Source organism: Ipomoea triloba, chromosome 6 (genome assembly GCF_003576645.1).
Source record: "Ipomoea triloba cultivar NCNSP0323 chromosome 6, ASM357664v1".
NCBI classification, from domain to species: Eukaryota; Viridiplantae; Streptophyta; class Magnoliopsida; order Solanales; family Convolvulaceae; genus Ipomoea; species Ipomoea triloba.
Genome location: NC_044921.1, coordinates 11,365,585 through 11,379,173, shown reverse-complemented (window position 1 = coordinate 11,379,173; position 13,589 = coordinate 11,365,585). Strand labels below are relative to the sequence as shown.

At 36.5% G+C, this 13,589-nt stretch overlaps 1 protein-coding gene across 2 annotated transcripts; it reads left to right on the top strand.

Moving 5' to 3' along the window:
* The first annotated feature begins 2,224 nt into the window (after window positions 1-2,224).
* On the top strand, window positions 2,225-7,120 carry LOC116022316 (casein kinase 1-like protein HD16). Of its 2 annotated transcripts, none has more exons than XM_031262963.1 (16): window positions 2,225-2,816; window positions 3,218-3,349; window positions 3,453-3,526; window positions 3,600-3,669; window positions 3,755-3,810; window positions 3,920-3,991; window positions 4,385-4,479; window positions 4,585-4,651; window positions 4,761-4,890; window positions 4,964-5,182; window positions 5,298-5,440; window positions 5,543-5,717; window positions 5,862-5,952; window positions 6,030-6,187; window positions 6,274-6,456; window positions 6,602-7,120. In XM_031262963.1, exons 1-16 carry the CDS (start codon window positions 2,730-2,732, stop codon window positions 6,659-6,661), a joined length of 1,812 nt encoding a protein of 603 aa, XP_031118823.1. In that variant the 5' UTR covers window positions 2,225-2,729; the 3' UTR covers window positions 6,662-7,120. The 2 variants fall into 2 exon arrangements, with proteins under 2 accessions (XP_031118823.1, XP_031118822.1); XM_031262962.1 differs by having other exon boundaries at window positions 6,274-6,462.
* Window positions 7,121-13,589: the final 6,469 nt, after the last annotated feature.

The window sequence follows — 13,589 nt, the reverse complement described above, 5'->3', positions numbered from 1 at the left end:
ATATATATATATATATATATATATAAAGAAACTAAACTAGTAAATGCATAAACCCTAAGCTAAAATAAAAGTGAGAGCAGCCGCTTCAGTGCTTCACCCTTCAGTCTTCCCAGTTCGGCAGCCACAGTTCCCAACTTTGCCTCTTCCACCAACTGCTTCGCCCTCTTCTTGTCTTCCCCTTTTCATGGCAGACTACCGTCGTGGCAGGGAAGCACGGCAACAAGGAGAGCAACTCAGCAAGGCAGGGCAGCAACTCCTCACGGCCACTGTCGTTCGGCGAAGGCAACAATCTTCACGGCCGCGGCAATTTTTGTTATATTTTATCTTAATTTATTGAAAAATTTAGAAAAAAAATTAATATAGTCATTTCGAATTCGAATATTCGAGTCGAATTGAATATATTCGAATAAATTGGTCGAATCGAATACGAATCGGAATTTAGGATTCGAACACTAAACGAATTCGAATTCGAATTCAAATACTAATCAAAATAATCGAATTCGAATCGAATACTGAAGTATTTGACTCAATTCGATTCGTTTACCCCCCTAATCGCAAGTGTGCGGCACCACCTGCGAGAGAGATTTAGTAACAAAGAGAAAAACCCCTTCATCAAATCTGACATGCCTGCAGTTGGTTTTACGGCTATGAGACAACCATTTCGGTTGGCCAACAGTACCGTAGAACTTCTAGAGAATAATATTTGAACTCTTGAAAAGTAATGAACTAGCATTCTCCTTTGAGGGGAAAAAGATGATCTTTACAATGTGACCCTACGGGGCTATTTATACAAGAATAATGAGCCTAAATAAGTAAACTCTTTACAAATATGATTTAAGAAAGTGATTTAGAGCTGCGCTTCTGCTTATGGGAGTTTACAAATTCTAATTATGGCAATAAAACCAAATCTCGCCCCAGTTCCCTAATTTCGCGCAAGGTAACCGCCCTTCGGTACGCACTCGGTCGGGCATCGCCTCCCGATTTCCTGATTAGTCTGAGCTACATAGATTTGCATAACCCAGGCTATATATCTGTACACTACTCGGTCGGTCGATCGAGCTCTTGTTACTTGTCTTCACGGGTCGGGTACCCTAATCGGGGTATCCATCACTAGTCCCTTACTTTCTCGAGCTCTTGAGAGGCAACGACTCGAGAAAGTAGAATTATCCATTAGTTTCCTTTAAACGTGCTGTCCGCGAGTAGGCAGTCATCCTTATCAATCTTGCAATGTAGCTGAATATAATCATATCTCCATCAAATCGTAGCCAGTCGAATTTTGTCTTTCCCCGACTGGTCGCACTTTTCCTAACTGGTTCTTCAACCGTCGCCATCAATACGGCGTAATCATTGCGTCTCCTTAATTCTCGTTGTTACCTTTTCGAGATAACAGCCAACTCGTCTACCAGCCATTACGAAAGGCTCCCTGGTCATTCGATTTGGGACACGCGCCACGATCTCCTCATACGTCTATCCTTATAAATATCCTTCCCTTTCTCTCATTTCTTCTTTTCGATTTATCTTCCTTCCTCTGACGCTTTCTCCTCATTCTTGGCTACTCCAATCCCCCCTTTTTCCTCCGATCATCCCTCCTTTGCCGTCCAGCCGCCGTCATCTTCTCCAAAAAGGTTAGTTTCTTCCTTCTTATCCCCTTTTCCTTCGCAATGTCATCTTCTGCGTCATCATCTTCTTCTCGTCGTTAAGGCAACACTATCTTCCCAGCCACTCTTCCCAGCCATTGAGTAGTCTCTTTATTAGCAATTGCTTTCTATAGATATGAAAGACTAATAGATAAATACAATGTTTATTTTCAAAAAAATAATAAATTGATAAATACAATGTTTGATTAGAAACTTTTTTCATTGAGTAGGAAATTTTTTTCTTTTTTATTTTTTCAAAATTTGTAACTATTTTATACTAGAAGATAGAAGATTGTATTTTTCGTTAATAATCAAACATTAAAAATTATTTTTTACATTTCTAGACAGATCCTTAATCCCATAATGGTTTCCTAAATATCCTTCCTTACAAAAAAAATATTCTTCCTCTTATAAAACATACTCCGTAAATATTTCAATTTTGTAGTAAACAGTACAGTTGTAAAAGTAAATTCAAAACTCCATATCCATATATAAATATAAATATAAATAAAGTTGTTTCGACAAAAATCGGCAGCTACAGAAATTCAGAAAAGCATATCATTTTCTCTCTCTTTCTCTCTGTCTGTATCTCTCTTCCCCCTATCGGCTATCTTTCTCGTTTTACCATTACTTCACTATTTCTCTCCACAGATCTCCACAGATTCTAACCCTAATCTATATTTTTGTTACTCTGTAATTTTTAGGTTTTCTGTAATATATAGTCAGATACACACGGAGATAGATACTTCGCATATGGCTTCGATCGTTAGTCGGTGACTGATTTTGGTTGAAAAGAGAGGAATCTAGAAGCAGAAAAGGGAGGAGGAAAATCAGGGGGAGCTGCGATCGAACTCAGCCCACAAGACCCGAATACCGACAGGAAGACAACCTGCCGGACGATTAGGCCGAGGAAGGTAGCCGCCGGGAGGAAGAACGACGGTAGTAATACTATACTAGGAGGAGATTAGTGCTAGCGGTGGATGGCGATGAAGATGAGGAGCGTGAGGGGAATGCTGTGAACAGAACGACGTCGTTCGAGGAAGAGAATAGGACAAGATAGTTTTTTGAAGGAAGCTTCTTGGGGATAAGCTGATGGACGAGTTCGATAGCGGTGGGCGAAGTGGGGATAAGGGTTTGGGGGCTGATGACGAAGGGAGCACCGCTCCCCTTCCAGAAAGGGTATAACTTCCCCTTCTCATTTCTGTATTCGTTTTAACATTTCTAAAGAGTTGGTTTTTATATAAATTCCTCGTCTGATTTATATTGAGATTAACTGTTTTTTTCTAAGTTAGGACAAGGGTTCCGCTAAGCGTTTTATGGGTAATTGAAAAACCAAAGTTTTCTATGTTGTAAAAGTTAATCTTTTTAGTGATTTGTGCTCGGACAATTTACTTCTTTCATATGCCTGCTAGTAGGAACCGAAGAACACCGTTGTTTGTTTTACATAGAAAAGATTGTTTTCAAGGAAGTTCTTTCTTTCACTTTTAGTAAATGTGCTCTCTTTTGCTTGTAGATTTTGGATAGAAATTAGTTAAGAAGTTTTACCTCCTGATGAATTCATTTGTTTTTGTATGAAACAGGTCCAGGTTGGTGGATCTCCTGCGTATAGGATTGATAAGAAGCTTGGGAAAGGAGGATTCGGTCAAGTGTATGTTGGCCGTCGCACTAATCCTCCAATTCCGACTGAAAGAACTGGTCCAGGAGCTATAGAGGTGATATTCTATGCTTCCCTAATTAATACATTATGGGCTATGGATTTTTTTTTTTTCATGTTTGTAAAGACTTAAAACTTTTTTTTTTTCCAATTTTATTTAGGTAGCCTTGAAATTTGAGCATAGAAGCAGCAAAGGTTGTAACTATGGACCACCTTATGAGTGGCAAGTCTACAAGTAAGTATGACTACTTATATCTGGTTGCTAGTGGTACTGTATACCTAAAGTGACATCCATGGCTGTTTTTCAGTGCCCTTGGAGGTAGTCATGGCATACCACGCGTACACTATAAAGGCCGCCAAGGCGATTACTATATTATGGTATGTAAGATCTTTTAATATGCACATACCATTATCTTAGTATTGAAGTGTCTGAACATGACCAGCATTGCGAAAATATTTTCAGGTTATGGATATGCTTGGTCCTAGTTTATGGGATGTTTGGAATAACAATTCCCACACGTAAGTTCCCTCCAGGAAAATCATGACGATGCTTAGTCAATCATATTGTCTCTTCTACCAAGTACCAACTAATTTACTCATGTATCACATATTTATTTCCTAAAATCAGGATGTCAATTGAAATGGTAGCTTGCATTGCCATTGAAGCAATCTCAATACTAGAGAAGTTGCATTCTCGAGGGTAAGTTTTTAATACCTAAAATTGCTTTGTTCTTCTAGGACATTTGGGAAGCTATGTATTGTTACTTAAACAGTGGTCAATGTATTTGAAGCACATGCATGGGTCTCTGCATTCCTTGGCATAATATAATGTTTGCTTGGCCCAGCTTATTTTGCAGCTTATCTGCCCCAAAAGGCAGACGCTAAGGCCAATCAGTAAAAATGCTTTTCTGGCCAGATAAATGGAAAAATGCTCAATTTTTCAAAGAACCCCAACTTAATGATTTTCATGACATCTTCTGTTTGAATAACATATTTACTTGGCCAGACACTACATTTCAATTAATTTTATTGCATTTTCGACTTTGGAATAATATAGGTTATGATGAACAACTGACTGCATAATTGTCTGCAGATATGTGCATGGGGATGTAAAACCAGAGAACTTTCTTCTTGGACCTCCTGGAACTCCTGATGAGAAAAAGTTGTTCCTTGTTGATCTTGGTTTGGGTAAGTTCTAAATCTATCATGCACAGTCCACAAATCTGCATTTTTTTGGGTTTCTTATTTTAATGCTGATCTTCTGAACTATCCTCCATTTTCTTTTTACTTCAGCTACAAGGTGGCGTGATACTTCAACAGGCGCACATGTTGAATATGATCAACGTCCTGATGTTTTCAGGTAGACAAATGAATCATTATTTACCTTTAATTGTATTTTGTGCTCTTGGTTTTGCATTGATTAATTTATTTGACCAACTTAATGAGAAATGATACTATCATTGCTTCAGAGGGACAGTACGTTATGCAAGTGTGCATGCTCATCTTGGAAGGACTGGAAGCCGAAGAGATGATTTAGAGTCCCTTGCTTACACACTCATTTTCCTTCTCCGTGGACGGCTGCCTTGGCAGGGATACCAGGTTTGCATTCATGTACTTTGAAGGAGTTATTTGCTTACAATACTCGTTTTGTAACAAAGCATGGTTGCATTAGGGTGAGAACAAAGGGTTCCTTGTCTGCAAGAAAAAGATGGCTACTTCTCCAGAAACGCTCTGTTGCTTCTGCCCTGCTCCTTTTAGGCAGTTTGTTGAATATGTTGTGAATTTGAAGTTTGATGAGGAACCAAACTATGCCAAGTACATTTCTCTTTTTGATGGAATAGTTGGCCCAAATCCAGACATCAGACCAATTAACACAGATGGTGCCCAAAAGGTATGATATGTACACTAATTTTCAGATATTTCCTTAGTAGTTAACTTTTTGTAACATGTGACAATGTTCATTTGGAATGTTTCTGACAACTGTCTTCTTTAAAAAATATATGAAGCTTATTTACCAAGTTGGACAGAAGAGAGGAAGATTGACGATGGAAGAAGATGACGATGAACAACCAAAAAAGAAGGTCCGCATGGGCATGCCTGCTACCCAATGGATCAGTGTTTACAATGCTCGTCGGCCTATGAAGCAAAGGTACTTTCTAAAGAGTAATATATATCTTGTGTGATTGTAAACTTGTTAAAAATGGTCTTATCCACAAACGAAAAATGTTTTGAAAACCATTTGGTATTGTAGGTATCACTATAATGTTGCAGATGTGAGGCTGGCTCAACACATAGAGAAAGGAAATGAGGATGGACTGTTTATCAGCAGTGTTGCATCTTCTTCAAACCTGTGGGCCCTAATTATGGATGCTGGAACCGGATTCACTGCTCAAGTTTATGAATTATCACATCATTTCCTTCATAAGGTCTTTATCTTTTGTTTAATTGAAAGCATTCTTACAGCTTATATAAGTCAATTGAATTGGATATTTCCTGTTACATCACCGAGAATACATCCCACAATTTATTTGGTTTTTTGAAGTTGAGGCTAATCCCCGTCTCTGAAGCAGGAATGGATTATGGAACAGTGGGAGAGGAATTTTTACATTAGTGCAATAGCAGGAGTTAACAATGGGAGCTCTGTAGTAGTCATGTCAAAAGGTTAGTGGAACTGTCTTATAAACCTTTTTCATGTGCTAGGATGGTGTAAACTAATGCTTTTATTTATCAAAAATTAGGTACCCAGTATTTGCAGCAGTCATATAAAGTTAGCGAATCATTTCCATTTAAATGGATAAACAAAAAATGGAGGGAGGGGTTTTATGTTACTGCCATGGCCACAGCAGGAAGTAGATGGGCAATTGTAATGTCTCGTGGGGCTGGGTTCTCTGATCAGGTTTGATGGAAGACTTGGATCTCATAATTTTGAACCTTATGCACCCTAGTTGAATTTTTGTGTTTACATGATTTTACCATTTGCAGGTTGTAGAATTGGATTTCCTTTATCCCAGTGAAGGAATTCATAGGAGGTGGGATGCTGGTTATCGCATAACATCAACTGCAGCAACATGGGATCAAGCTGCTTTTGTTCTTAGTGTTCCAAGACGGAAACCTTCTGATGAAACACAAGAGACACTTCGAACATCTGCATTCCCTAGCACACATGTTAAGGTTACTTGTTTTATACACACACACACACATGTAGACATACAGAAGACACATTTTTCTATCTTTACAGCTATCTCACCTCAAACAGCATATTTTTCAAGCTCTGTTCTAATCATGCATTTATACCTGCCACTCTTTGCAGGAGAAATGGGCGAAGAATCTTTACATTGCATCTGTCTGTTATGGGAGAACGGTTTCCTGAGACAACATAATTTTGCAACAAGTAATTTCATGGACAGACATAAGCTATAGTTGTACGGGCCATTCACATGTATTAGCTAATATATAATCCTCTATCAGAGAAAATGCTCACATTTTAACCTGGTTGGGCTAACTCATCAATCCTTTGAGATGTACAACAATTTTCTTATTGACAAATGTGATTACTGCGGCTGTCTGGTTGTATCAAGCTCTTTATGCAGTAAGTGATACTAGATGGGGGGTAATTTACTTATTGGTCAATGTCTGTATAGTTTGAACAATAATTAAATTTCAAATGCAAGCAGAACGGGCAATGGTTGATGGTTTTATGAACCATGCAATTTAAGATTTTGCAATTAAGTCTGGATATTGTTAGCTAATATTCTTCTTCCCCTGTAGTCTTCTCTGTGTTTGGATTTTAAGCTCTACGATTGTGGATTAAGTGGACAATATTAACCTATATCTGTATAGTACAATTTATTTGTTTTCTTCTGCTATATACTTTATTTCCATGTTGTGCCATTGCTTGTTTTTGTTGCCACTTGCCACTGAGGTCAAGGTTGAGGTCCCTGGTGTTCTAACAAGTACTTAGCTGTTGTCTTAATGGGTATATTGCACAAACAATGTGTTGCCCATCATATCTCCTCCTTCATTGTCAATTTTACTTGGTTTTCTTAATTATTTTTTTAATAATTCATCTCAAATTGTTTTGCAAATGAGATATAGTTGCTAATAGTCTGGAATTCTACTATATCCAGATTCTTGTTTAGTTGCTATACTTTGTTTCACAGAATTTGAATGTTTGGTACACCGAATGGGAAATTCCGACTCTTTGGACTTTGGCTTGTTAAAAGAGATCAAAGTACAGCAATGCCAGGCTATAAAATGGTGGATGTATGGGATACATGAAATCTGCTTTCTTTTTGCTCCTGATTTGGTTTGTTGTTTATCTTAAGCATTTTCAGTAGACCTGCAGTTCAGTTTTGCTCTCTCAGTAGTCAGTACCTTGCTTGATCTCCCTTTTCATGTGCTGAATCTTGTCCTTACCCTGTTGATAGTTACAAACCGTGAAACGGCTCATATTCAAGGTGAGCTAACTTGCAAATTCTATCTCTGATGTTGATGTTTACCTGAGTTTGCCTTTATTCCATCTTACATTCCAGGTGAGATGGGCAACTTCTGTCAATATTGCTGATATCTGTGACTGTGAGTTGGCCTCAAATACTCTTTTTCCTGTGCTCCTTTGTCTTAAGTTTTGTAGTTCACTGACTGTTTTTGTGTTAATGCATAGCATAGCTATTTCTATGATTCAAGGAGGCATATGCTTCTTTCAGACTTCCATTACTGCCCTTGTGTACATGTTTTTCCACCTCTTGATCAATTTCCCACACTGATTGCATTATTGCATTTTTGATCTATTTGTCTGGTGAATGTGCTCAAACTGGGTGGTTTCTTAGTATTATTGATTGGTGGTTCCTTGTGGCTGCTTGAAATTGGCAGATTGCCATATTTTGTATAGAACCAAGATTTTCAGGTTTTATTATGCATTGTGTTTTGATCGGGTGGGCGGGCACCCAAATGTTTAACTTATTTGTTTCTTTACGGTGTTGATAGTACATGGTTGGTACTATCATTTATGGTATATTTAGTTGAACTTTTAGTACTAATGTCAATAGTACTTGATACAACTAGACATACTATAGAATGGTTGTGGATACTATTGACATGAGCAAATTTTAATTTTAGTCATATTATTGTGGCATTGGCATAGTTAGTCTGTCTTTTTTTTTTTTTTTGGGTTAATTATATTCTTAAATTTATTAACTTGCCACAATTAGTTCTGCATTTAAATTTGTTATTTAGTCTTTTAGTACAAGTGGTTAAAATGTAATTTCATCATATTTAAAATTTAACCTCATTCAACTGTTCGAGGACCATTTAATTTTACAACCTACAAGTTACAACTTTTATACTGTCCAAAAATTTACAAGTAACCATTCAGGAATCAGTAGTTCAGCACAAAAGTTCACAGAAATAAAAATCAACAGTAAGGAATCATTATGAGCATTCAGCAAGCAGTTAACTACTTAACCTATCTCTCTATTCCTTTTCTTTTTCTGTTGCTCATATGTAAAATTAAGGAATAAGGTTTAAATTAGCCACTGAACGTAATTTGAAAGTGTAATTAGGCCATTGAACGAAAAAAATGTGCAATTAAGACACCGAACATCCTAGATACATGCAATTTCATCTGATAGTAGGTTACCTTTAATTTCATCAGGTTGCTTGCTTTTGCGGATGGTGAGCGAGCATTTTAAAATAATTTTTTAATAATAAACATTAAAATTTATAATAAAAAATTAATTTTTTTAAAAAAATGGTGGCCACCCCTCTCCACTCCTTCGTCTCCAACCAAAAAGGACTCATAAATTCTATCTATAACATTTTGAAAATAAAACTCTAATAAACATTGCATCCCGGTGTTTGTTTGTTTGTTTGTTAATTTTTTTTTAAATTTTTAATTTTTATTTATTTTATTTTTATTTTTAAAGTTTATTATCAAAAAATATTTTAAAATGCCTCACCATCATGTAAGTAGACAACCTGATGAAATAGAAGGTAACATGCTATCAGGTGAAATTGTATGCATTTAGAGTGTTCAGTAGCTTAATTACACTTTTATTTCGTTCAGTAGCCTAATTGTACTTTCAGATTACGTTTATTGGTCAATTTGAACCTTTATTCCTAAAATCAATAAAGTTAATAAACTGAATAAAAACAAACTACTCTCTCTCTCTCTCTCTCTCTCTCTCTTTGTTTTTTTTTTTGTTTTGTTTTTTTTTTTTCATTTCATGGTAGAGTTGGAGGGAAATTGTTTTTTGAGTTTTGTCTCAGAGCAACATACCAACCCAAACTTTCAAAGTCCTTTTAATTCAGACTAACGGTGGAAGCATCATCATAGCCATAAGCAACAATTTGAGACAATTGATTAGATATTCAGTAAAATCACAAACTAAATGAGATGAAGGAAAGCGATATACCAGAAGTCTAGAAAGACAGAAATTCATTGGACAGAATGATAGATTGTAATAATCCTTAGTTCCTTACCACTTACCATAACACCAGATGTCCAACAATGAGGGAGTGAGGGGCCCAACTGCCTAACGGCAGCACCATTTATAAAAATGTTATCAAGCCACTTAACAATTTTAACTTGTATGCTTGCCTCAAAGCCCACTCAACAACCAAAAGTCAATACATGTATAATATATTAGCATTTAGCAATCAAAATAAACAGAAAGGAGAGTGTTATGTAAATGTATTACAGCAATTGTTGACAGTGTTCCAACAGTACTTAATGAAGAACCAACAGCTCTAGTGGACAATTTTGCACAAAAAGAAAAAAAGAGTTTAGAAAGTGTAACTCTGTAACAAGTAACAATTTAAATAATGTATAGAAACTAGAAGTTAGAAATTGTACCATTCTCTAATCTTTCAACCTCATCCAAGTTTTCCTCAACAAATATTGTGTGATTTGGTGCCCTCAACCAATCTTGTGTACAAATTAGGGCTTCCACAATTTTAGGAGTTAAGGAACTCCTAAAGAAATCTTATACCCTACCACTAGTACTAAATGCACTCTCAGAGGCAACTGTTGATATGAGAACAACTAGCATATCCCTTGCCATTTTTGAGAGAATAGGAAATTTGTCATTGCTAACCTTCCGCCACCTAAGCACATCAAATTCTTTATTTTCTTCCTCTTCCACTATATTTTCACCAAGATAAAACTACCGTTCAGTCTGTTTACTGCTTCCACCACTCTTTATTCTCTGTTTTTCAGTCTAGATTGAGGTCTTCCAACTGAAGTTTGAGAATGGACATGAATTGGTTCAGATTGCACAGAAGTGACAATACTAGAGGTGACAGTGTAGGTGGCTGCATAGTAATTAAACAACTCAACCATAGAATCTTGAACCTTTGCAAAACATGATTGCCTTTTTTTCTTTACCATACAACTAGGCAAATTGGGCAGGTATATACTCAATCTTATCCCTAGGGTCCAAAATATTGTCATAAAATATCAAGAAGTTCATTTTTTCTGGATCTCCCCAATATTTTTGAAAATTTTATTTCATTTGGGTCCCCATTGCCTTAGAAAAAAAAACAGACAGAACACAGAAAACACAAACACAATCAGAAACATGTTCTCCTAATAGACTCTTGGTTGAAAACCCGAGTCCCCAAAACCCCCTCAGATGCTTCTGTTCTAGAGGTAAAAAATCATTGAATGTGAGAAGGGACTGCCTTGTATCCTTAGAATGAGGATTTTTGAGGCAACTCAACATATGATTTCTCAATGAGGAAGTTCCATGTTTTTTCCTCTCACATGCAAAAAGTTTTGCACAATAAAGACATTTGCCCTTAATTAATTTACCCTCAGCCTCAAGGATCCTTTCAAAATGATCCCATACTTTGGATCTAGACTCCACATCTTTCATCTTCTTTGTAGGAATAGTAGGATAGGTTGCTAAGGATTTCTCTCAGTACCTTGGGCTTCTACTCAATATTCCTCTTCAGTTGAGGTTGGAAGGTGTCCAGATGCACTGATGCTTTCCATTTATAAAGATGGACATCAGCAAACAAATGCCCAAATAAAGCAGACAGATTACACTCATTACAGATTTACAGATTAAAGCTTCCACCATAAAATCCATACAAAATTCATAAACAGACACACATTGATACATATTCAAGAAGATTACATATTAAACTTTCACCATAAAATCCATAATCAGATTTGAAAGTTCAAATCATCATCTAAATGGAATTGCTCAAACTTTAGGGGCTTAGGGATTAGAGCTTATTAGCCCATATAATCAAGTAATCAACAGATTCAACAGTCAACACATGTACAACATGTAACATATCAACAGATATTCAGGCTCATAATTCATAAAATCCATAATTACTTTACAGATTAAAGCTTCCACCAGTATGTACAGTATGTAACATATTTATATAAATACAATATGTACAAATTTAAGGGTCATATAACCATAAACTTGAAACCATATATTAAGAATTTGACAAATTCATCATCTATATGAAAAGCCCCAAAAGTTAGGGCTTAGTGAGTCAATGACCCACATACTAATTAGGGCTCACAGCCTCACAGACTGACATACTCACCATTTCATCAGTTGTTATGCCATGGACCCGGGTCCACCTTACAAGGTGAACCCAAGTCCATGTTCACAATTTTAGTACTTTATGCTCACAATTTTAGAATTCTATATTCAATAGTATAACACAATTTTGGAATCTATATAACAAAATTGTGAATATAGAGTTCAAAAATTGTGAATATTGAGTAATGTAATTTTGTATATTGAGATTTAAAATTGTGAATATAGAGTTCTAAAATTGTGAACATAGAGTTCTAAAATTGTGAACATGGATCCGGGTCCATAGCATAATTTTCTCCATTTCATCAAATTTTGACAGAAATCGCAGTATCAATCATCAATAACATAAACTATCAAAGTATCAATCATCAATAACACAAGAACCCTAGAAAAATAGTATTAAAAATTTTAAAAGAATTTAGATTACTTGTTTTCTCCAATATTTTCTCGGAGAACTAGGGCTTCAACTTCAAGACATCAACACAGGGCCATAGGGGCTTCTACTAGACCACAACGGCACCACCGTCAAAGGGCTGCGCAGAACGGGCGACGACAGAACCCTCAAAAGTCAACACTCAATAAAGAAAGCGGCTATCGAGGACTCGAAGCCTACACTCTACAGAGTAGACTAGTAGAGAGAACTAGAGAAGACAAGAGACTAAGAGAGTCTCAGAGATGGAGACTAGACAAAAATCAGAAATGGATAATGGAAGAAGGGAGTGCCTGAGAGAGAAGAGAGAACGAAGAAGAAGGGAGTCTGGAGTCGCGACTGCACAGAGAAGGGTGGAATGAAGAAACCCTAACCCGACGTGTGTGCGCGTGTGTGTGTGTGTATATATATGTGTGTGTGTGTGTATATTATATATGTATATATATTAGTATATAATTTCGGGTTTCTGACGGGTTCGGGTAAATTATATATATAATTTTTGTTTTCGGACTAGTTCAAGTAGTAATTTACCTAACCCTACCCGATTGCCTATTAACCGGGATGAGCCCTCAACAACGCGAGTTGGCTATTCAGGTTCGGATATCCTTTCCGCCTTTGCTGTTCGATTTCGGGTCGGGCGGGTGCGGCGAGTTGGGCGGGTTTTGCATAGCCCTACTGTAAAAAAATGTACATTCAGTACCAAGGTTGAAAAAAACGCTAGGCGCCCGATTAATAATTTTTTTATTTTTTGTTTGTTAATAAATATATTAGTATAGGTTATATAGCTTGTAAAATGGTATTGATAAAATGGTAAGTCCCTAGGCGGTGGATCTAATTTCCATAAACAAAAGCTTTTCCATTTCTCGATTCGCTTTCCCAATTCCCAATTCCAAAACACAGTCCACAGATATCAAATGTAACCCCTCAGTTTTTACGGCATAGTTAAAATTCGAGAATAGCGATATAAATTTTTTTTTTAAGCTATGACATTTAAGAAAAGACTGTTTGGTACTCGAAAATAATTTTTGGATTAGTTATCAATAAGCTGCGAACTACGTACCGGTCTCGAACCGAGAAATTTTAAGGATATAGATTCAGTTCGAATTTTCTAGAATTGGGATTATTAAGTATCATACGATCAAGCCTGAATTTCTAGTTAGTTCAAGGAAGATCTTAAATGGACTGTAAGGGATAAATTGTTACGGACTCTGAACCTAGATTTGGCGGATTACCGGAAAATTTCCAAAATTGGTGATTTGCGACGGGAATATTTTTACGATAATTTTGGTATTAGAATTTTCCCGAATTAA

Bases quoted from the DNA above. Each gene is read 5' to 3' on its own strand.
- LOC116022316 (XM_031262962.1), top strand. From the start codon at position 2,730: ATGGACGAGTTCGATAGCGGTGGGCGAAGTGGGGATAAGGGTTTGGGG. The intron at 3,670-3,754 runs GTATGTAAGATC...AAATATTTTCAG, and splicing joins AAGGCGATTACTATATTATG to GTTATGGATATGCTTGGTCC. The intron at 4,652-4,760 runs GTAGACAAATGA...TCATTGCTTCAG, and splicing joins CAACGTCCTGATGTTTTCAG to AGGGACAGTACGTTATGCAA.